The sequence below is a fragment of the Diceros bicornis genome, chromosome 27 (assembly GCF_020826845.1).
Source record: "Diceros bicornis minor isolate mBicDic1 chromosome 27, mDicBic1.mat.cur, whole genome shotgun sequence".
Lineage (NCBI taxonomy): Eukaryota > Metazoa > Chordata > Mammalia > Perissodactyla > Rhinocerotidae > Diceros > Diceros bicornis.
In genome coordinates, this window is record NC_080766.1 from 18,110,288 (window position 1) to 18,134,589 (window position 24,302).

Here is a 24,302-nt window from a genome sequence, read left to right on the forward strand (position 1 = left end):
AAGAAATAATATTCATAAAAATGATCCCAAACCCCCACTTCAGGTACTCCTGGTTCTAGGTGTGTTCTTTATTTTTTGTAGCATTATTTCCTTATTTAGTATGTGCACTATTTTCTCTAGTGGCTTTGAGTATACAATTAAATTTAAAAAGTCACTTCTGTTCCCTGACTTCTCGTCTGGAATTGCTTTTTCTTTGTCTTTTTCTGGGTTACTCTCTTTGGTGTTGAAGCTTTCTATAGATGAGTGATCTTTGGGTATCTTTTCATATTTAAAAGTGAGATAGCACAAACTACATTAGGAGCCTTGTATGTACAGAGGTAGACTTCAGTTTTGTTAGGTAGACTTCAGTTTTGTTAGAATGGACAATCTGTCCAAGTTAACAGGTATCTTAGTAAAAGTAGATATGGCTTAAAAAGTTGTGTGTAAAAGCTGAATTAAGAAAATGAATTGTCAAAAAGCACATCTTCCTTCTAAGAGAGAAGCCAGTAATAATTCTTGATAAAGTGAAGAACTCTTTGGTAATGTGGGCCCTTCATTTTATAAAGATTCATTATAGAGCTCTTGGTGAGTGATAATTCTTTTTTAAAAATCTCATTAGTAAGTTTGAATTTTGAGTTGTATATATAGATATTTTCTTCTTTTTTTAATGTGAAATCCGATCATAGTGATTATCAATATAATGCTTATTTTTCTCAGATACTGATTTTGTACGCTGGTTAAGTTATAAATATTTCTTCATTGGATGTGAAACATCTCATATGATACCTTTGTGAGGAGTCAGTAATTTTATGTTTGAAATGACTGGCTGTAAATTTTATGTTGTAATATTTAGTATTTTTATTAGTAGGCTCAAATATCAACAAGACTTTTTTCTTTCCACAGCAAGACGTGAGTGAGTTTACACACAAATTATTAGATTGGTTAGAAGATGCCTTCCAAATGAAAGCTGAAGAGGAAACGTAAGTTACCACGAAATTTGGTGATTGGTTTTTAGGAGATAGGTTTTCAGGAGTAACACTCATGTTTTTCCTCTTACGTGTCAATGTCGACAGAGAGATAGGAATCTGAGATAGGTGTATGGGAACCCAAATGTTGTCAGTGTTATTGAGAAGCTGTTAGAATTTGTGGCCACAAATGCTGGGTAGTTTTAGATTTCCACTATAAGATCAGAATCTAGCCAGAAAGATGTAAAAAGCAGTCCCTGAAAGGGCTAATCCCACCCGCCCAGTTCTTTTCATTACATTCAACCATCACTTTCTGTGAGGAGGAATGGGTTAGTGGTGGGGAAATGCCAGGAGTGTTAATTCTGATGAAGTCCTTTTACCTGGAATCCTGAGGACAGGGATATGAAGTTCCTCCTCAACACTCCCGAGCTTTTCATTTTCTACCCATTAGGCTGAACCATTAAGCCTTTGGTTATTTAAAACATGTGGCAGGCCTCCCTCAAGAAAGAAATCCATACACTTTCAGGATGTCCTACTCCCACTCTCATAAGGCCACTCTCCTGATACCAACCATTGGTTCCTTTGTGTGAAACATTACTGGACCATTTAGGATTTGCCATGACAGGCTCTGATGGGATTCTACAAAGTGCAGTACTTAAATTAACACCTAGAATCCAGGTAGAAATGCAAGGCTGAAAATCCTCTCTCTTCTCTTTTGTCTGCTTTTAAATTATGGCCAGCTTCATTGTCCAATAAAAGTCATTATAACATGATCTACAATGAGATTAAATTAAAGTAAAAATATTCTAATTATACAATGTTAACGATTAAGAGATGTCGCAATCTTTGAGACGCCTCTTTCATTCTCAAATTCCCAGGGAAAAGATAGGTTCCCAAACTACGTTCCCTTGATCTTTTAAGGTCAAGTCCAAAGAAAGTATCCTTAAAAATCAGATTCTTTTGCCCTTGTGGTTGCAGTCTAACAAAAAGAAAAGTCATTTCCGAGTTTCTGAGGTTGTATGGTCTTAGCTACAAGCGTGTCGTTTCTGTGCCTGAGTAGAGTTGGAGTCTACAGCACAGCCTGCACCCTCTTTCACTTGAATGTGTGTAGTTCCTTTGGTCCTTCAAATGTTGAATTTCTTATGCTTTTTGATTTCAGAGGATTATGAGGACACACACGATTAATATTGGTCTCTGTCCTTTGAAATTTTGAAACAAAAGCAAAACTTCAACACTTTAGCTGTCGGCACAACTATAATATTCCTGGAACTTAGTGCAATTCAGACTCAAATTGTTGCTGAAAACTGTGGCAGAAACTTAGGGTAATGCTCTAAACTGAAGAAATCATCTTCACTTTAGTTCTGCCAGGGTGCCTGTCATTAAGGGCCAGTTGGTTGCAGACAACTACCTGTGAGCTTAAACTAAGTTGGGAGAAATTACTCAAGAGATTAACTGGCATTAAATCTACAATATCTGAGGGAAAAAAATTCTGTTTTAGCAAACTCTATCTCTATCTTAGAATGTGGCATTTGAAAGCTGTTTCCGTCTTGGTATGTTTAGGGGTTTATGATGCTGACAGCTCTGGTCATCAGATGCCCTTCTTTCCTGTCCACCAAAACTCAGTTGCATTTTCCATGTGCTTCAGCTTGCTGACCCCCAATGCTGCACTGAGTGCAAGCTCTTTCTAATGGCATGCGTGTATGCCACAGTAGTTGCTGCCATCACGTTCTGGTATGGAACTGCTTCAGCCTGTGAAACCTGCCTCCTAGGTTAGTTTCTTTCTTCTCTTCATGTTAATATCTCTCTTCTATTCATGTTGGTTTCCTCTGGAAAATTTCCCCATTGTATTCCTGAACTGAATCTGCTGTTAATGCTTCTGAACCCTGAGTCCCAGCATCCAATGAAGATCATTATCTCTGATAATGCTCTTTCCTCAGCTTTTCCATGTTCTAGGCCTTGAGTATATTTCATCCCTCTACGTCTTTTTCTGGGTAAGATATGCCTCTAGGGTTCAGTTACATATATATATATTTTTTCATTCTTCTTTTAGGAAGGTTTGGCTGAATTTTTAACAGTTTAACCTGCTTCTTAGCTTCTGCCTCATGTAGGACCAGCCCTGTTTGATGGATGAGTTTCTTCGCATAGCATAACACCCTCAGGGTCCATCCATGTTGTCGCAAATGGCACAATTTGTCTTTTTATGGCTGAGTAGTATTCCATTGAACATATATATATACCACATCTTCTTTATCCATTCATCTGTTGATAGGCATTTGGGTTGCTCCTGCATCTTGGCTATTGTGAATAAGGCTATGTTGAACATAGGGCTGCATAATCTTTTTGAATTGTTGATTTCATGTTCTTTAGATAAATACCCAGTAGTGGGATAGCTGGATCATATGGTATTTCTATTTTTAGTTTTTTGAGAAATCTCCATACTGTTTTCCATAGTAGGAGCACCAGTTGGCATTCCCATCAGCACTGTATGAGGGTTCTCTTTTCTCCATATCCTCTCCAACACTTATTTCTTGTCTTGTTAATTATAGCCACTCTGACAGGAGTGAAGTGATATCTCATTGTAGTTTTGATTTGCATTTCCCTAATAATTAGTGATATTGAACATGTTTTTGTGTGCCTGTTGGCCATCTGTATCTTATTTGGAAAAATATCTGTTTATATCCTCTGCCCGTTTTTTGATCGGGTTGTTCATTTTTTTGTTGTTGAGTTGTATGAGTTCTTCGTATATTTTGGAGATTAACCCCTTGTCTGATATATGATTTGCAAAGATGTTCTCCCAGTCGGTGGGTTGTCTTTTCGTTTTGTTGATGGTTTTCTTTGCTTTGCAGAAGCTTTTTAATCTGATGTAGTTTCATTTGTTTATTTTTTCTTTTGTTTCCCTTACCTAGTCAGACATGATATTTGGAAAGATATTGCTAAGACCAATGTCAAAGAGTGTACTGCCTGTATTTTCTTCTAAGAGTTTTATGGTTTCAGGTCTTACAATCCATTTTGAGTTAATTTTTGTGTCTGGTGTAAGATAATGGTTTACTTTCATTCTTTTGCATGTGCCTGTCCAGTTTTCCTAACACCATTTATTGAAGAGACTTTCCTTTCTCCATTCTCTGTTCTTGGCTCCTTCGTCAAAGATTAGCTGTCCATAGATGTGTGGGTTTATTTCTGGACTCTTAATTCTGTTCCATTGATCTGTGTGTCTGTTTTTTTGCTTTTTTGATTACAATAGCCTTTGTAGTATAATTTGAATTCAGGGAGTGTGATACCTCCAACTTTGTTTTTTTTTCTCAGGATTGCTTTGGCTATTCAGGATCTTTTGTTGTTCCATATAAATTTTAGGATTCTTTGTTCTGTCTCTGTGAAGAATATCATTGGGATTCTGATGGGAATTGCAGTGAATTTGTAGATTGCTTTGGGTAATATGGATATTTTAACTATGTTTATTCTTCCAATCCATGATCATAGAATATCTTTCAATTTCTTTGTCTTTTTCAATTTCTTTTAATAATGTCTGATAGCTTTCAGTGTATAGGTCTTTTGCCTCCTTGGTTAAATTTATTCCTAGATATTTTATTCTTTTTGTTGCCATTGTAAATGGGATTGTATTCTTGACTTCTTTTTCTGTTAGTTCATTATTAGTATAGAAATGCAACTGATTCTTGTATGTAGATTTTGTATCCTGCAACTTGAGTGTATTTTTTGATTATTTCTGATAGTATTTTGGTGAATTCTTTAGGGTTTTCTATATATAGAATCATGTCATCTGCAAATAGTGAGAGTTTCACTTCTTCCTTTCTAATTTGGATGCCTTTTATTTCTTTTTCTGGCCCAGTTGCTCTGGCTAAAACTTCCAGTATTGTGTTGAATAAGAGTGGCGACAGCAGGCATCCCTTGTCTTGTTCCTGTTCTCAGAGGAATGGCTTTCAATTTTTCTCCATTGAGTATGATGTTGGCTGTGGGTTTGTCATATATGACGTTTATTATGTTGAGGTGCTTTCCTTCTATACCCATTTTGTTTAGAGTTTTTATCATATATGGATGTTGGATCTTGTCACATGCTCTCTCTGCATCTATTGAGATGGTCATATGATTTTTATTCCTCATTTTGTTAATGTGGTGTATCACATTGATTGATTTTTGGAGGTTGAACCATCCCTGCATCCCTGGAATAAATCCCACTTCATTGTTGTATGATCCTTTTAATGTATTGTTATATTTGATTTGCTAATATTTTGTTGAAGATTTTCACATCTATGTTCATCAGTGATATTGGCCTATAATTTTCTTTTTTTTGGTGTCATCCTTGTCTGGTTTTGGTATCAGGGTAATATTGGCCTTGTAAAATGAGTTAGGAAGCATCCTGTCCCCTTCAGTTTTTCAGAATAGTTTGAGAAGCATTGCAATTAAATCTTCTTTAAATGTTTGGTAGAATCCACCAGAGAAGCCATTGGTCTTGGACTTTTGTTTTTTGGGAGGTTTTTGATTATTGTTTCAATCTCTTTGCTTATGATTGGTCTATTCAGATTCTCTATTTCTTCTCGATTTAGTTTTGGGAGGTTGTATTATTCTAAGAATTGATCCATTTCTTCTAGGTTATCCTGTTTGTTGGCTATAGCTTTTCATAGTATTCTCTTACAATCCTTTGTATTTCTGTGGTGTCCGTTCTAATTTCTCCTCTTTCATTTCTGATTTTATTTATTTGACTCTTCTTCTCTCTTTTTTTTTTGGTGAGGCTGGCTAAGGGTTTGTCAATTTTGATTATCTTCTCAAGAACCAGCTCTTAGTTTCATTGATCCTTTCTATTATTTTTTTAGTCTATTTTGTTTATTTCTGCTCTAATTTTTATTATTTCCTTCCTTCTACTGACTTGGGCTTTGTTCTTCTTTTTCTAGTTCTTTTAGGTATAGGGTAAGCTTGTTTCTTTGAGATTTTTCTTGTTTGTTGAGGTAAGCCTGTATTGCTATAAATTTTCCCTTTAGTACCACTTTTGCTGCATCCCATAAGTTTTGGTATATTGTGTTTTCATTTTCATTTGTGTCTAGGTATTTTTTGATTTCTCCTTTGATTTCTTTATTGATACAGCAGCTGTTCAGTAATGCATTGCTTAGTCTCCACATATTTGTGACTTTTCCAGCTTTTTTCTTGTAGTTGATTTCTAGTTTCATAGCATTGTGGTTGGAAAAGATGCTTGACATGAGTTCAGTCTTCTTAAATTTATTGAGGCTTGCCTTGTTTTCCACCGTATGGTCTGTCTTTGGGAATGTTTCATGTGCACTTGAGAGGAATGTGTATTCTGCTGTTTTGGGATGTAATGTTCTATATATATCTCTTAAATCCATCTGGTCTAGTGTTTCATTTAAGGCCACTGTTTCTGAGTTTTCTTTCTGTCTGGATGATCTATCGGCTGATGTAAGTGGGGTGTTGAGGTACCCTACTATTATTGTGTTGCTGTCAATTTCTCCGTGTTTATAGTTGCTTTATATACTTTAGTGCTGCTGTGTGAGGTGCATATGTTAATAAGTGTTATGTCTTCTTCGTGGAATTTCCCTTTTGTTATTATATAATGTCCATCTTTGTCTTTTGTTATCTTTTTTATCTTGAAGTCCGCTTTCTCTGGGTATGACTGTATCCACTTCCTTTTTTTTTTTTTTTGTGAAGAAGGACAGCCCTGTGATTCAGTTACCATTATAATCTTCGGTTGACAGGTAAAGAAATGGAAGAATAAATTTAAGTACCTCATCCAAGGTGACACTGTAAATAGCAGAGCTGAGTACGTGATAATCACATAAATGTTATCATCTTGTTATATAATTGTTATTTAATGTTTTCTCTGTTATTTGTAGATCCAAAAATTATAACCACATTTGTATTTTTTAACATGCTTTAGGGATGAAGAGAAGCCAAAGAACCCCATGGTAGAGTTGTTCTATGGAAGATTCCTAGCTGTGGGAGTACTTGAAGGTATAGTTACACATGTTTACTTTTTATTACAATTGAAGAGATATTATCTGTTAACTCCTTTGTCTTGGTAGTAATTCTTTATTTGTTGAATGGTTTTTAATTTTAATTTGACTTACTTTGTTTAGTAGTTCGTGTTGCATTGCTACTACTAATCATTTATATAGAAAGCACACAATTGAGTGAATGAAAAGGAAGGTACAGAGTGTGTTATCACATGCTAATTGATACTTAATGTTATCCTGATGTTCTTTCTCTGGGAAGGCTTCTGTGACTGTGAATTGTTGAGATATAGAGATTAAGCGGCAATTAGTGGAACTTTTTCTTTTTTAATTGATGTTTTAATAGTTTATAACATTGTGAAATTTTGGGTTGTACATTTTTGTTTGTCATATTCTTCTTGGCTTTCTTCACGCCTCTCTGGGTACTTCTTAGAAGTTATATTTATAGTTTCTTCTTCTTGTATCTAAATGTAGGAGATCTTGGGACTCAGCTTAGGCCCTCTTCCTTCTCCTGTCTGCTAATTCCTTAGGCAATTTCGTTCACTCTCTTGATTTCCTGCTATCAATAAGCCAGCAATTCTTCAATTTATAGCTTCAGAGTAGAAGATTAATCTTAGTTACAGACTCATATATCCAACTCTCTTCTCAACTTGAAATCTCATGGGCCATTCTACAACGATTGCCGCTACTACCTTAAAACAAAAGGAAAAAAAAATCCTCTGCTCTTCCTTCAGTGGTATCCGTTTCAGTACATAAACATCAATCCAATTGTTCATACTAAATCTGAGTATCATTCTTGATACCTTCCTTACTCCTCTGTCCCCCATCCTGCCTACGAGCCAGTCAATCAGGTCTTGTTGGTGCACCCTCTTGTATATATGTATAAATGTGTGTATGGGTAATTTTTTCTGTTTTTGTACACTTTTGCTATTAATACCCTATTAATACCATGCTACCTGTATTTCTAGATGGATTCTGTAATAGTCTCCTAACGGTCTACCACCCATTTAATACAGAAACCATAAGGATGTTTCAAAGACATAAATCTGATTCTATTATTCCTAGACATAATTATTCAATGACTTTCTGTTATACTTAGAATATACTGAAAAAAAATTCTTAACAAGAGCTAGTAGATTTTGACCCTCTACCTAACTCTTCATCGTCATCTCTGTATTGCTCTCCTAAGCTGTACTCTCCTCCCCTTAGTTTTTCAAGCATGCCAAGTTCTTTGCAGCCTTAACGTCTTTGCGTGTGTGATTCCTTGGCCAAGAATCCTTCACAACTCCCTGACACTCTGGCCTGTCTAACTTCCACTCACCGTTCAAGTCTCAGCGAAAATGTCATTTTGCTATGGAAATCCTCCCTCCTCAACCCTCCAGCCCCAAAGACTAGGTTATACCCTCTCACAGCACTCTGTCTCACTATACCTTTTATAGTACTTATTTGTTCATAATTACATGTGCAATTAATTTGTATGTCTTTCTTCTGAATGAGGCTGAGAGTTTTCTCAGCTCAAGATCCCTTCCCTTTTGTTCACTGCTATACATATTCTCAGTGTTTAGCACAGTATCTTGCCCATAGAAGGCACTTTTTGAAAGAATAAATATATATATACACACATATAGGTGTGTAATTAATATCTGTGCTGGATATGAATGTACATCTGTACATGTATAAACCAACAGGAAATCACATTAACGCACTACTCTCTGGAACATAACCTGTCAGAGTTATAGTTTCAGGTTCAGGAGATAATTCATGTATACTTTTAGTAGCTAAAAGACCATAGTGAGGAATATTAATTTAATTAACTTTCCCCCCTCCTATAGGTAAAAAATTTGAAAATACTGAAATGTTTGGTCAGTACCCACTTCAGGTCAATGGATTCAAAGATCTACATGAGTGCCTAGAAGCTGCTATGATTGAAGGAGAAATTGAGTCTTTACATTCAGAGAATTCAGGAAAATCAGGCCAAGAGGTGAGTTTAGCGTCTTCATTATTCCCCTTCCCCCTAGGTCTTTCTTATAGTGCTGTAAAGCACAATTTAAGGCTTTAATTCTGTAGCTACCTAATAATTGAGAGAATACTCAGAATATGTATTTGGATTTCATTATGGTAATTTAGACATATTTGAGAGACCTATACCGTCAATACAGTCTATAATCTATGTTAAATAGTCACACAATTTATCTCAAAATTTTCTGTTAAAATCCTCCTTTAGTACATTGTTCAGTCTTTTCAGACTTTTTAATCAAGGCACTAGTCATTACAGCATGCTACTCCTGGAAGTAAAGAAGAAAAACACTGATATTAAGGTGGAATTTTATGTAGACATATGTTACTTACGTCAAGTATTGTTGGAATTTCTTCATGCCTAAATAGGCAACATGAGACTCCTTTTTTTGTAAAATTGCTGTGTAATTTAATTGCATGAAGGGCAGATAGCAGAACTTGCTTTCTCAAGAAAGAAATAATTTTAAAAATATATTATAAACCTGTTTATCTTTGTCCACTGGTCTGTGTTTCATCACCCACCTCTGTCTCTCCGTTCATCTCTCTAGCTCCATCTGTATATCCATCCATCCATCCATATATTCATCCATCAGAGAGTATTCCTGTAATAGAAAGCAAAGGACAAATCATGTGCTCCAAAATCAGTCATCATTAAGCAATTGCTGGTAGTTGTCTGTTTGTAAGCTCCATGCATGAGGATAGGGATCTTCATCTGTGTCATTCACTGCTCTATCCCTAGTGGTTAGTACGGTGACTGCAAATAGAATTATGTAACACGTATTTATTGACGGACTGAATGAAATGTCTCAGTGTTACCAAAAAAAAAAGTTTCTGAGGTCTTTATCCCTGAATAGGTGCTTAATAAATATTAAGGGATGATATCACTGTGTTTGTCTAAAAAGGGACTGGGTTCTTGTATTTTTAAGAATAAATTGCTTCTATCTGAATTATGTGCTTTTTTAAAAAAGATGTAATTAACCTTTTCTTATTCCATCCTCATTTTCTTCTCTCCCCTCACACACTCAAACAAAAAAGAAAGAAATAATATTGACTATCTTTTGACTTTTTTTTTTAAGAGGAAAAGAAGCAGAGAAAGAAAATATTTGAAATAGTTTTTCTCTGTACATAATAGGTCATCTGCTTCAGTGATTCTCAACAGATGCCTAGGCCCCAATTCAAAGCTGTCAAATCAGAATCTAGGGTAGGAATATGGTGCTTGGGCATTACAGCTCCACAACTGATTCTGATACAGACTTCTAATTGAGAATATTTAAATTAAACTTATTTATTTTATTGATTGGGAAACAGATCTCCAAAGATTGGGACTCTCCCAGGATCCCATAATGGAACAAGAAAGCAGACCCCCCTGTCCCAAAGTATGATCTGTTTTCTATTAAATAAAAGGATGATGGGTTTGGGAAGAGAAAGAAGGGGTGGCATTTTCCTTACATTGTCAAAGTAGCTTATGAGTGAAATACACTATGGCTTATTGGTAAATAATTTAATAATTAATTGGTAAATAATCTTTCTCACATATCCCTAGCCTTTAAAAATGTTTTTCTTACATCGAATCTGAATTTCGTTATTTATTTTAAAAAAATCTAGTTTGTCCTCCATCTTTGGCTCCACTCTGAATGCCTGATACTACAGTATATGTTTTCTGCCTAGGTTTTTCCAACCGAAGGAATACAGTTGTTTGTCTTCTCTGAATTTAGCAATTTCTAAGCAGTCTCAGTAATAGCAAATTTGGTTACCTGTGATTCCCAGTACCATTTGCCTGGATTTGCTGGACACTTAGTTTCAATAATAAATCAACTTGGTTTAAGAGACTGTAACCTGCTAGAGTAGACTATCTTACAAGTTTTTAATAATATACTCAAATTATAGTCTCATTTCGTTACATCCTTCAGAATAACTGTTTTATTTCTTGTTGAGTCTCTTTAAAGACCAATGAGTAACATTTTAGCTTGTTTCTAAATTGGCAATCCTTGATAACACCTTTTATCTCTTACACTATTATTTAGTAAAAATTGTTGATTTTACTTTGATATAGAAAACATCTTTTTTGCTAAAATAGCTGTACTCAACTAATATAGGAAGATCTTTAGTCTCCAGAATCAGTCATGTTAAAACATCCGGTGGACTATAAGAATTTAAATTTTTGGAATGATATACTAAGGGACAACTGAGTAAATTAGAAATGATTTTGTGTAAGATAACTACTTACAAAATATTTTTCTAAATCATGAAATTTTAAATTATGAGTCCAACTCTCCAGGGAACCTGGAGATATTTTTTGATTGCCTATTGGAGGAAAAAAATTTCGAATAGTAAATACCTCACTTCTGGTGTGGGTGTTCACTACTAATAATGTGTTGTACATTATTTTAGACTATTGCTATGCACTTATAAATATTTGTATTTATCTGTTTGGACTGTCCTGAGACTTTCATTTTTCACTTACCAGCAGCATATTATAGCATCGTTCCATGTCCATATATAGCTTTACACCATTCTTTTTAAAACCTGCATAGTATCTCATAGCTTGTATTTATAAAATTAAATTGATTTAGTTCTTCTATGACAGTAGTTAGACAAAGAATTATTTCAAAGAATGTCTGTCTATAAATATCCAGAGCACTTAGGAATGAAGGATAGTTAGAAGTGGAATCTGTGGGTCACAGGGCATACTCATCTAAAACTGCCGAATTTCCCTTCACAAAGTTGTACTAAGTTGTAATTAAAGTGCTGAAAGAAAATTGAACAGAACTTTAACTAGAAACTAAATTAGAGAAACAGTCTCTACATGTGCCATATTAGATGTATGTAGATGTTACGTGGGAAATTTATCTTTAAAAAGAAAAGGGCAAATGAGTGATGACAATTAAATGATTGAAACTAATTTTTGAATTGGAATAGGAAGTTTTTGCTTCTCATGCTTGGTTTACATCCTGGCTTTGTTTGGTATTCTGTGGGGAATTTGAAATGGTAGGTCTGTTTTTTTTCTGTATTTTTCCCAGCATTCGTGTAATCTCACAAAAGCAAGGTATTTACAACATATTAATAGAAAATTAGCTATGATAACTCATAAAAATGACTGCATTCTCTCTATAAAATATTTCTATTAACAGGTCAGATTTATAGTCATGATAAATTCAGGAGCACTTTTGTTGCTAATGCTGATTATGTAAGTTCTTTATTCAGTAACTGTATTAATCTCTTATCCCTGAAAGTTCCTTATATAATGTAATAATAATAATATGTGTTTAGAGATTTGGAGAATATAAGCATCATTTTTACATTTAATGACCTGTGTGTCACAAGCATGGCATACCAGTTAGATTAGAGAAGTAAATATAGTTTTTTGTTGAATGGAAAAATATTTTGAAGGAAAAAAAGTCTCATTGTTTTATATCATTTGAAATTCTGGTTATGTACTGCTATACTTCTCATCCTAAAATCGCAGAGCTAGATGTACCCATAATATTTTTTTAAATGAATTTAGGGAATGTCTGGCTCTCTCTTCTTGTTCCCATCAGCTTTGGAGTGAGAAATTGAAATTCCTTTACTCCTGTAGTAGGAATAAACTGTCACTGCTGTTAGAGGAAATGCATTCACAACAGAGATATATTAACTTCACATATTGTGAACATCCTTTTGTGAGGTATGGCAGCTATTTTCTGCACTTTAGATGGTCTACAGAGAAGCGTATACCATATTTCGTTCATTTGATTTCTATTGGCCATTGTAGGTTTCCATGAATTAAAGTATGTAACTGTTTAATTGTAATGATGGCATTTGAAGTATTGCAATAAAATGTGAAAGTAATAGTTTTTGAAGTCTGTTTACTTGTTTGAGTATCAGAAAATGGAATAGAGAATTTATCCTCAGGCATCAAAAGTTTTCTTTGTGATGTATATGGAGTATGTTTTAATTCTTAGTAGTAATTTCAGGTGTGGATTAGAACTAACTAAAATTCTGGCAAGTGCTATGTAAGAACAAAATAAATAAGCAGACTTTGCTCAAGAAATTTTAAAACTTAAGAGAAGTTTCTGATATTTGATCTTTCATAACTTTCTCTAGTCAATTTCAGGTAACATCCATATAAAACAAATTCCTTAAACTTCAACTTTGGGTAAAAGATAAACTAAATCCAACTCAGGAAATATCAATTCAGGTAATCATTAGTATTTTTGGAGGCAGAAATAGTTTTGAATAACCATTTACTATTATGAGCTTTATTTAGAGAAAAGTAGCAACTTTCAATGTCTTAGTCAAATCCAGTTTGTCAAGTGTGCATCATTCCTGCATTTTTTGGATGTTTGAATTTGAAATTTGAATTAGTGTACTCTTAGCTTACTGACATTTGTGTGGTAGCATTTTGTGGCACTTGAAAATATCATACACGGTATAGTATGTGGCAATTTCTTTCTATAGTAGTACATTGCACGGCTTATAATAAGCACTTTAAAAGTATTTGTTACATTATTTTATACTTCTGTATTTGTTGAGTCTCAATTTATTCATCTTTCTTTCTCTTTAAGTAAATAGTGTTTATGTAAAACTTGAACCTGTTTTATGAAAATAATTTTCTTTTGAAGTTTTGTTGCATTTCATGCTTAACTAAACAGTTGCCAAAGTTTGTGGAGGAGTTGGCTCCTACCACTAAGGCATTTAATTATTTAAACGCTAATCATTTAAAAAGATTTTAAATATAGTTAACCGTTAAGTATAAACTCCATATTTGTTAGTCATAGATCTTTTTCTTAAATTAGTCAAAATTCATGTAGGAAGATTAAATTTAAGGCAGGAAAATATCAGCTTCTAGTTTCTAGCATAAGAATTGTGATCATTTAGCTATTAAAATATTTTTTTTCCTTTGTGTACTACATCTTAAAATTACGTTGTCCTAGGTTTTTGACAATATGGTTGATTGTAATAAGCATATATACCATTCGTGGTAGTAATAGTGACATAATATTGAAGAAACCGGAAGACTTGAGCTACTAAGCCATGAAAAATTAACCAATGTCTCTCTCTTTGGGTTAGAAATTCTAATGTAAAGGATTATCATGGAAAAATGAGAATTAGAAGATTTTTCTCTTTCCTGGTCGTGTGTTATCACCATCCTTGGAATTTCCAAGAAGTGTGGAAAATTTTTAGAAAGAAGTTGAGGTTGAGTTTTAACTAAATTGCATACCTGATCAATTATTTGTGACGATGTATGTTAAAATGCGAGTGCTAACATCCTGTGCCTAAAGTTGTGATTGAGAAAACAGCAGGTGATATTCAGGTTTTTTGTTGTTTTCTTTCAGCATTGGTTTACTGAACTGCCACCCGTGTTAACATTTGAATTGTCAAGATTTGAATTTAATCAGGCATTGGGAAGACCAGAAAAAATTCACAACAAATTAGAATTTCCTCAAGTTTTATATCTGGACAGGTATGGCTTGGAATAGAACGTGACTTATTTTTGAAACAGTTTCATAAGCAAGTGAAGAATTGTTAACTGTGTTTAGAGAAAAATTTTGCTTAATTTCCTTAGAATTAAATCTTTTATTTTTTGCATCATATATCTAATTCCATTTGTCAAGGAAAATGGAGTTCTCTTTCTATTTAGAGAAGTATAGTTACTGGGAATATTGTTATAAGGAAGTTTTAAAAAAGTAATTATTTTTGTATTTGTATTATAATTCTGTCAGAGTTTTAAAAAATACTATTTTATATTGTCTGATATTTTATCATAAAATTTCAAATGAATTGATCTTCAGTGGTGTTGGCTAGACTTAATATTGTATCTACTTCCATGATATTTAGAAATACTAATGATTGCTATTTTTCTTTTTCCTGATAGATACATGCACAGAAACAGAGAAATAACAAGAATTAAGAGGGAAGAGATCAAGAGACTAAAAGATTACCTCACAGTATTACAACAGAGACTAGAAAGGTATTGTAACTTTTACAAAATTATAAGCTAACTGCAGAAAGTCATATTTCTGGTGACTATCTAGAATCTTTAATTTTAAATTTGCCTTGAGTGATTTATAATTCCAGGAGTAGATAATCATTCTGGATTTCTATTTTGCTAGAATAGTTTAGTTTTGAGTTTTGTTAGAAACTAAAATAATCCATAATTGGCATAATTGGAAGAAGATAATTTTAGCGTTTTAAGTTAAATATTCTCATATTAGTAATGCTCATGGGCTGAAAATAGATATAAAGTTAAACTAATCTATTATTAAAGTTTCTTATTGTGTGAGACTAAATATTACTCTTGAGATTTCCATTAAAACAAATGGTGACTTTTTCTCCTTAACACAGAAGATACTAGCTCAGATGCCTCATGGAGGCTGTATAAAGAAGGGAAACAAGTCGTGTAAGCTGGTGGGCAAGGGTTGCCTAGAGACCACATCCCTGTGGAGAGCAAGTGGCTGCCACCCGCACTAGTGGGTGGTGCCGTGTGTGAATATTGTCTCGTTGTCTGGAGCTTCGGATTGTTTCCAAAAGATGCCAGAATCTAGACTGTCAGATGCTCTGTAGATCAGATGAAAGTCTACAGGCTGAAATGTGGCCTGAGAGATCTAATCTGTATTCTCTCATTTTAGTATTAATTTGAAATTTAATAGCCTAAAACTTTTTTATACAAAAATAATGTATCATATTCAATAATTTTTATTCTTAAAAGGTATTAGTAATCATACTAAGAAATAATCAGAAGTAAAAGGTAGGAGGATAATATTAGCCACCATCTTGATCATGAGACCAGATAACACATCTAAAAATAAAAATGGTCTCAGGAGATGGAACTGTCAGTCTTCATTTTCTTATTGGATTACAACTTAGAGCAGCATTTTAAATTTTTAACAGTTTATACACACATTCAGTCTTAATCAGCTTTGGAGAACATTTAATTTATTTCCTGAGTGTATATTCAGTTTTACTGTCTTCATCTGAAAGCAAAATTAATTTCATTGTTGAGGAAGATTATTGAAATATTTTTATCATGTTTTATAACAATTATTGAAAAAAACAAATGTGCTTTATATACAAATAAAAGCATTCATACATTTTATGGTTAACAGATATTTAAGCTATGGTTCGGGTCCCAAACGATTCCCCCTGGTAGATGTTCTACAGTACGCGTTGGAATTTGCCTCAAGTAAACCTGTCTGCACTTCTCCTGTTGATGATATTGATGCTAGTTCCCCACCTAGTGGTTCCGTACCATCACAGACGTTACCAAGGTAAAAAGTTTTCTTGATGCAAGACAGCTATGTTACCTATATCACATAATAATGTAATTGATGCTTGTAAAGGTTTTATGAAATGCATGTTGTGATTTATTTTAGTGGACTCTAAAAGGATTAGATTGAGTTAGAAGATTGTATGTCTTCTGGGGGCTTTCTTATTTCGTTGTTTCAATAGACTTTATAGTTGTGGATTGAAATTTTCGTCATGTTTTTTTCTGTTCAAAATTATACTTTAGGTTGTTTTGGTATGTTAAATGTTTCAACCTTTTATCCATGAAAAGAATACCGATAAATTAGATTATTTTGCTATAATATATGCTGGTAAGTATTAGCAAGAGAAGGTTTTATAATTCCAGTATACATGAGATTTGTTTTCTTTAAGTAAATATGATTAAACCATTTCTACTATAAAGCCATAATTTCATCCTTATAATACTGCATCCCTCATATATTAAGAATCTCATTAGTATATTAGATTAATCCACATATTTCTCTTTTTTTAAAAAAGATCTTTTCCTTTTGAAATTATCAGCCAATTTAATACTACGTGTTTGGTACAGTCTTTGTCCAGAACTTTAGTTTGGCAAGTTTAATAATAAATATTCTGTGATTTAAAAATACAGCACAGCAGAACAACAGGGAACTCCTTCTTCAGAACTGCCAAGCACGTCACCTGCACCAGTAGCTGCCATTTCATCGAGATCTGTAATACATAAACCATTCACGCAGTCTCGGATACCTCCAGATTTGCCCATGCATCCAGCACCAAGGCACATAACAGAAGAAGAACTTTCTGTGCTAGAAAGCTGTTTACATCGCTGGAGGACAGAAATAGAAAATGACACCAGAGGTAAGAAGCGTCTCACAACATAGCTACGGTCGCCTCAGATGGATCTGTGTAACGTTACAATTGAGAAGGGAAATCACCTCTGCATTTCATATGTAAATATTATAAAGTATTTTTTTTTCTAGAAAGTGTTTTCTATAAGATAAACTAGTCTGGCTTCCAGTTTTTATGATCTTAATATCAGGTTCGGAGAGACTGAAAGATTTTCCCTGTATTACTTAGCTGATTAATGACATAGCAGAGGATCTGATTTTCTAGTTTAGTGCTCTAAGTTTATATCATCCTGTATTCACAGCTACTCCACTGTGAAACATACAGCATCAAATTTTGTGCCTATCAATTATGTACTTCCCCTGATATTTGCACAATGAGTTCAAGTGATAGAAAATTTTCTTTAGATTTAAGAATTAGAAATGTGAATTTTAATTTTCAGTCTACTCTAACAGAGATTTCCAAATATGATCTGTGAGCTCAGTGCCAGTCTGTAATGAGTTTTAACTGGCATGTTGCAAAGTAAGAAAAATAAGGACAGTGCTGTGTGGGGCGTGTATATGTGTGCACGTGCAAGTGTGTGTGTTGGGGTTAAGTTGCCATCTGTCCTTTCTTGGAAGGAACTCTCCTTTTATCTGAAATTATCTTCTTCCTACCTTACTATTGTTAAAATGTCCTTTTTTTTTTAAATGAAGTACTGTCCATGTTTTATGGTAGATTTTATTATAACTTTTCCTTACATGTCAAAATATAATACCCTGTTATTGTCCCCCAATGTTATCCTAATTTTATTGATCTTGAAAAAAGAAAATTCTAGGAGCTACTCTTTCATACCGGAAGATTGGAATTATATTAAACAATATTGATTGTTGGATTTTAGTTGCCCAACTTGACTCTTTATTAGACAATATGTAAATAAAGAGCAGTTTTAATTTAATAGAGAGTAAATAGGATGTGATGGTGACTAACAATTAGCATTAGTAACTGTAAAGAGATTTCTCTTAGTATTTTTTATATATAAGGGAGTTTTTAATATAAGAATTCATTAGCAAATATTAAATTAAGCACATAGTGTTTCCTGAACACTGTGCTAGGTGTTGGATAATTTCCTACTGGACTTGGCAGATTGTGTTTGTCTTTATAAAATTACATTCAGAAGGGTCTTTATAAAATTACATTCAGAAGGGTGGAAGCTAGGAAGCTTTTGACACCAAGATAGTGGTTGAGGGAGGAAAGAAATGAATGAATTTGATATTCTCTTTGGAGACAACTGACAGATATAGGTCATTGATTGACAAGAGATGAGAGAGAGGGGGAGGAATCAGGGATGATTCCCTTAGTTATTCATAGTAATATGAATAACTAGATAGAATGCACTTTGGAAAAGGGCACACAGGTGGGTGAGCAGGTCCCCACCTCGGGGGAGGAAGTAGGAATATGGGGAGTCCACTTTTGGCCATTTTAAAAGTTGAGGAACTTGAGAGTCATTCATGCAATGAGATTTTGAGCCTTAATGCTTAATACTTTGGACCTTAATAATGCTATATAGTGATCTATAAGAAAATTTTCCTTGGAATATTTCTTTCCTCTCTTTCATCCTTGTTGATATTAGCTGTGAGCATTATTTTTTAAAGTATTATATAGTATTCCAACATACGAATATGATGTAATTTAATTTCTATGTTGATACTCACTGCAAATAGTGCTGGCCTTCTACATACGTATTGACACACTTTTGTGAGTAGGGTATATTCTTAAAAGTACCATTTCTGGTCCAAGGTATATATATTTTAAATTTTGACTATTTTAAAATTTTCCCCCCAAAACATTGATCCAGTTTACATTCTTGCTGTGTATGAGAGAACCTGTCTTCCAACATACTCCCTAGTCCTGGGCACTTTTTAATTTGTGGTAGTCTGATAGTTGAAAAAATATTTCAGTGTCTTAATTTGCATTTCCTTAAATTATGAGTGAAATTCTATTTTATGATAAATTTCTTGTTTGTGACACCTATCTATATTTTATATTGAGCCATTTGTCTTTCTGTTATTGCTTAATAGAAACTTTAATGTCATGGGTATTAACCTGTTGCCTGTAGTGTATGCTGCAGATAACTATTTTCCTAGTTTTTCTTTATCATTTGACTTTCCTTGTATTGGTTTTTGTTTGTTTTATTTTTATAATGTAGATTTTCTTAAGTTTGGGGAGGGAGTCTTATCTTTTCCATTATCGTTACTGGGTTTGTTTTATCAGGCTTAGAAAGGCCTTTCACCACTCTAAAGTTACTAATATTTTTTGGTAGTCTTTCATGATTTCTTCCTCATTCTTTGCAAAGCTTCATAGTATAGTGTGGTTGTCCTATAATTTAACCATTTCCCTATTGACAGATATTTAGGTTGTCTCCAGTTTTTTTTAATTATTATGGACAATATAGCTGTGAATATCCCTGCCTTTGAATAATTTTGTAGGGCGAATTTCTACTGGAAGAGGAAATAATGAATAATGGGAGTCACATAACTTTATTTCCATTGGTGATTAAAGTGGATTTTTTAATTAAATTACTTGTATATATAAGATTTGTGGTGAAGTTATTTCATTCTGAAGTTTTCCTGTTTTATATAAATATGTAAGGGGGTTTAGCTTTAATTTTCATTGAAACTTTATAGATTTGAACGAAGTTCAGTTTTGTTGGCTCTGCACATTTTCTAGATGAACCATAATTGTTTTGGTTTTAATTATGTGTTTGTGCTGTATCTTTTATTGAGGAGAACTATATTTTATTTTATACAGACTACAAAAAGTAATGTTTTTAAGAATAATTTTAGGAATTTTTTCTTATTCTTCTAACATATTGGTAGGAAAACCTTTAGGCCCTACCTTGTAAGTCTCAGTAGAAGCATAGTTGATGTTAATCATTAAATGATGTCTTCTATCCTTAGATTTGCAGGAAAGCATATCCAGAATCCATCGAACAATTGAACTAATGTACTCTGACAAATCTATGATCCAAGTAAGTTAAATTTTAAGCCAGCATTATCAAAATTATTTACATATTTTTATTTGTCTTAATTCTCCTTACCTGTTTTGTTGTAAAATTGCTGAACTTAAAGATTCCATATTAACATTTCCCCCATTCAGTTGTGTTCTCATACAGTATTTATTGCTTACTCTTTTTATTTTACAGTAAAAGTTACCAGAATTTTCCAAAAGGCCTTAATGTTTAAAAGAAAAAGTCCTATGGGAGAAATTATATGGTTGTTTAAGGATATTAAGATTATGGGAGAAAGTATAGGAGTCAATTACATTTTAACTTTTCGTATACATTATATAAGCCATTTTGCTAAACTCAGCCGTCAATTTATAATTGTGAAGATTTAGACAAATCATGTGCTGTATATAAAAATGTTCATCATAAGTTCTTTATTTGCAAGAAATAACTTAAATAGGTCAACAAATACATACATAACAAATACATTTTCAAAGCTTTGAAAATGACCCTATTTACACACCTGCCTGCTTTACATGTCTTGAGCTTATTTACCTTCCACTTCTTTTTTTTATTTCATAGTTTAATTTTTTCAAATTTTAGTCTCAGCCATTTTTCTCTTGGTAAAAACCATATGCTCCTATGGTATCATCCAGTCAGAGAGTTTGTGGGGTTTATGGAATGTGGTCTAATAGACTACTTAACTGCACTTTAACTCTTCTGTTTTCATATTTAGGTTCCTTATCGCTTACATGCTGTTTTAGTTCATGAAGGCCAAGCGAATGCCGGGCACTACTGGGCATACATTTTTGATCATCGTGAAAACAGGTGGATGAAGTACAATGATATTGCTGTGACAAAATCATCATGGGAAGAGCTAGTGAGGGACTCTTTTGGTGGTTATAGAAATGCCAGTGCATACTGTTTAATGTACATAAATGATAAGGCACAATTCTTAATACAAGGTAAGAATATGAAATATATAGGGTGGTGTACATTTTTAAATAAGTGGCCCTTTCACGTGACTCTGGTCTCTGGTATGATTTGTTAAGCGTAATTCACGTAGAGGGTGATGGATATGATTAGGAAGTGCTCTTGAGTTCTTTTAAGTGCAAAAACTGGAATTGAAAAGTAATGTGACCAGGGCTGAGAACTGGAATGTATTTTGTATTCAACGTTAACTATTTAGTGACTATTATAAAATGTAAGTCTGACCTGTTTCTCCTTGCTAAAATCCCCTGTAAAGACTGCATCACACATTCACCCATATTTAAGCTCGTTAGCCCAACATATAGGGCCTCCATTTTCTGGCCTCTGATTGTCTTGCAGCTTCATTTTTAACCATTGTCCATTTCAAACTTTTATACTTTACTGATATTTGAACTTATTGCTGTTTTCTCACACCAAATCATTTCACACATGTATATCTATATGTTCTTATGTTTTTTATTTTTATTTTGTGCCAGTAATGTTGTTATTTCTTTCTTCTTTTGTCTAATTCCTGCTCATCTGTCAAAGATTCAATTCAGGGGTCATCTGCTCTGACAGGTTTTTTTTGACGTGGCAGAAAGTCTGCCTCCCTGTGTTCTCATAGCTTACCTCTGTTGGACACTTATTGTGTGTTGGAATTGTATGTTGACTTGTCTTTCTCCTTTACTTTGATCTGCTCAAAGCCAGGGACCAGGTCATACTCTGTCTTAATCTTTTTATTTCTCATATTCTAATATAGGCTTTACGTATAGAAAATATGTAAAGGTTAAGAATAAAGGTTGGTTGAAACTGATAAAATCAACTTTCCTTTTGTATTTAACCATGCAGCAAAACTAACTAGGTGGTCCACTTATGACTGAAAGCTAAAATTTATTTTGTATGTGGTAGTAGAAGTTGACTAACTCTTTTAAAAAAATACTACTTATGTAATGTTTTAAAAAGTCTTGCTTTATTTCTTTCAAATTCCCTATAAGTATAGTATTGCTGCTTAACTGCTTCAGATGAACAGGAATTTTAGTTCTATTTTGAGCTTAATGTTATGAGTTATTCTCATTTTGTGATAAGTTTTACTTAACAAATAATCAAAGACCTGATATTTTCTTATAATAGAAAAAGTAGTACTGTGTCAGTGTTTGAATAGCATACAGTTTTGGCTTTATGTCTTATTCCATTTTTTTACTCTTCAGGTTAAAAATAAAAGCTGAGAACATTATTTATAATGGATTGTTAAATATTTGCATCATTGCTTTTCTGAGCATTTGTTTGAGTTTTCTTTTAATTTTTAGGCAACACTGATTTGCTAATTGGTAATAATTCATACTTTCAATCCCATTCGAAATGCATTCAATTTTGAGCTTTGCATTTTTCCTTTACTTCTTAATTTTATACTAGTTTTTGAAATATGATTTGCAGAGGAGTTTAATAAAGAAACTGGGCAGGCCCTTGTTGGAATAGAAACATTACCACCGGATTTAAGAGATTTTGTTGAGGAAGACAACCACCAATTTGAAAAAGAACTAGAAGAATGGGATGCACAACTTGCCCAGAAAGCTTTGCAGGAAAAACTTTTAGCATCTCAGAAATTGAGGGAGTCAGAATCTTCTGTAACAACAGGTTAGTCCATTTTTATTAAATTGTATTTTATTATTAATGTCATATTTATTATTGATGTTTTATTATAAAAATAAGATATAATCATTGAAAAAAAAGCTTTAGTTATCTTAAAGTTTGAAGAAGCCAGTAAAAATCATCTGAAATTCCATCACTCAGAGATAACCACAGGTAACAATTTAGTTTCCTGTTTGCCAGATACTGCTGTATACATATTTACCTTCTCAAATTAAATGAGGTGATTCTGCTAACTCTCCTTCTACCTATCCTGCCTCGTTTGATGGGGCTTCACCCTTCTTGGCAGGAAGCTTGGAAAAGCTGTGAAACCAGCAAGTAACTCAAACCAATTCACTAAAGCTATCAAGGGAATGAACTCTAGTAATTTCATGTTTGAGCAAAATTATCCTACTGTTATATCCATATATATTTTGTGTAGTACTGAAATAGCATTATTAATGTAGAGTGTTTTAAGAATCTTTTGAGAATTCTTAAAATTAAAAACAAAAATCGTCAAAACTAAATATTTAATATTTCTAAGTAAAAATGTGTATAGATCTTAAAACAGAGATAGATGTAAAAGTATAAATATTAAAAAATATTCTAAAATTTTTAGCTGATGAAATCAATAAAATATTCAGAGTAAACACTGTACAAAAAGAAAGAAAATATGCTCTAGCAAAATTGAAAATAGAGTGTCATCTGATTTTTTTTTTTTAAAGATTAATTTCATCATCACTGACTTGTTAATATATTTTAGGGCAACATATTTCCTACTGTAGAAAAAGTGCTTTTTTTCTGTAGTAGTTGGGGAAATGAGAAGAGATAAATTAAGCACAGATGTTTTCCTCAAACTCATTTGTCTCTTTTTTTAACTGAGTGGACCTTTTTGAATATCTTTTTTTTTTTTTTGCAATGTTTGTGTGTGTTTTTTTTTTTTTTTTTAATTTTTTAAGGAAGTATTTTAGGTGTGTGTTTAATTTCCTCTTTACTGACAGATTCCTGTGCAGCATTCCCTAGGTGGGTTTCAGCATTTTCGTTTGAACTTTAGAAGGAATTCTTTCAGTGGGAGATTCACGGTACCACAGTATGGTATTTTGACTGATGCAGGCACGCACAGATCTGTCCAGACTTACTAACTTGTTTTCATATAAATTGAGAGGTTGAGTCCTTGATTTCGCTCTTAAGAGGCATTGAATCAGAATTTTTAAAAGACCAAGATAATGGTATTATACCAACATTTTGATACTTAAATGCAATACAGTATATCTGAACACCACCATTGTACTCTGGTGAGCTCTACCATTATGCAGACCTGCACTTTCTTCTCATACATCAAGGACCACCATGTAGAACAGGTGAAGCTCTGTGGTTTCACAACAGTGCAGTTTCATTACAGTGATTTTGTCCACATTAGTAGGAAATGAAATAACTAGGTAGATATCAAGAGGTTCCTGAGCTCAAATCACAGTGTAGTAACTACTTTATAGTTCCTTTCATTTTTGAGCCAATTCCATTCCTTTGTGATTTCATCTTCGTCTTCTGTACATATCCTACCCAAATCACTCCCTAGAACTTACCCCAAGATAGAGCTAGTGGGTTATTCTTTCCCTAACTTTTATGTACTCCATTTGCCTGTAGCTGTTCTTACTGTTAGTGGAAGGACAGACCTGCATAATTGGCGTAAGTGGTAGT

The 24,302-nt window shown here is 33.4% G+C and overlaps 1 protein-coding gene across 3 annotated transcripts in view; it reads left to right on the forward strand.

The window, feature by feature from the left end:
• Positions 1 to 24,302, forward strand: part of USP25 (ubiquitin specific peptidase 25) — a 134,411-nt gene that overhangs the window by 66,353 nt on the left and 43,756 nt on the right. For all 3 annotated transcript variants that reach the window (XM_058522941.1, XM_058522943.1, XM_058522942.1), the window contains 10 exons: positions 883 to 959; positions 6,844 to 6,917; positions 8,749 to 8,897; positions 14,248 to 14,375; positions 14,787 to 14,882; positions 16,018 to 16,179; positions 16,809 to 17,035; positions 19,963 to 20,033; positions 20,746 to 20,974; positions 22,413 to 22,613. In XM_058522941.1, the coding sequence (XP_058378924.1) occupies positions 883 to 959; positions 6,844 to 6,917; positions 8,749 to 8,897; positions 14,248 to 14,375; positions 14,787 to 14,882; positions 16,018 to 16,179; positions 16,809 to 17,035; positions 19,963 to 20,033; positions 20,746 to 20,974; positions 22,413 to 22,613 (1,414 nt within the window). The remainder of the gene's footprint in view (positions 1 to 882; positions 960 to 6,843; positions 6,918 to 8,748; positions 8,898 to 14,247; positions 14,376 to 14,786; positions 14,883 to 16,017; positions 16,180 to 16,808; positions 17,036 to 19,962; positions 20,034 to 20,745; positions 20,975 to 22,412; positions 22,614 to 24,302) is intronic.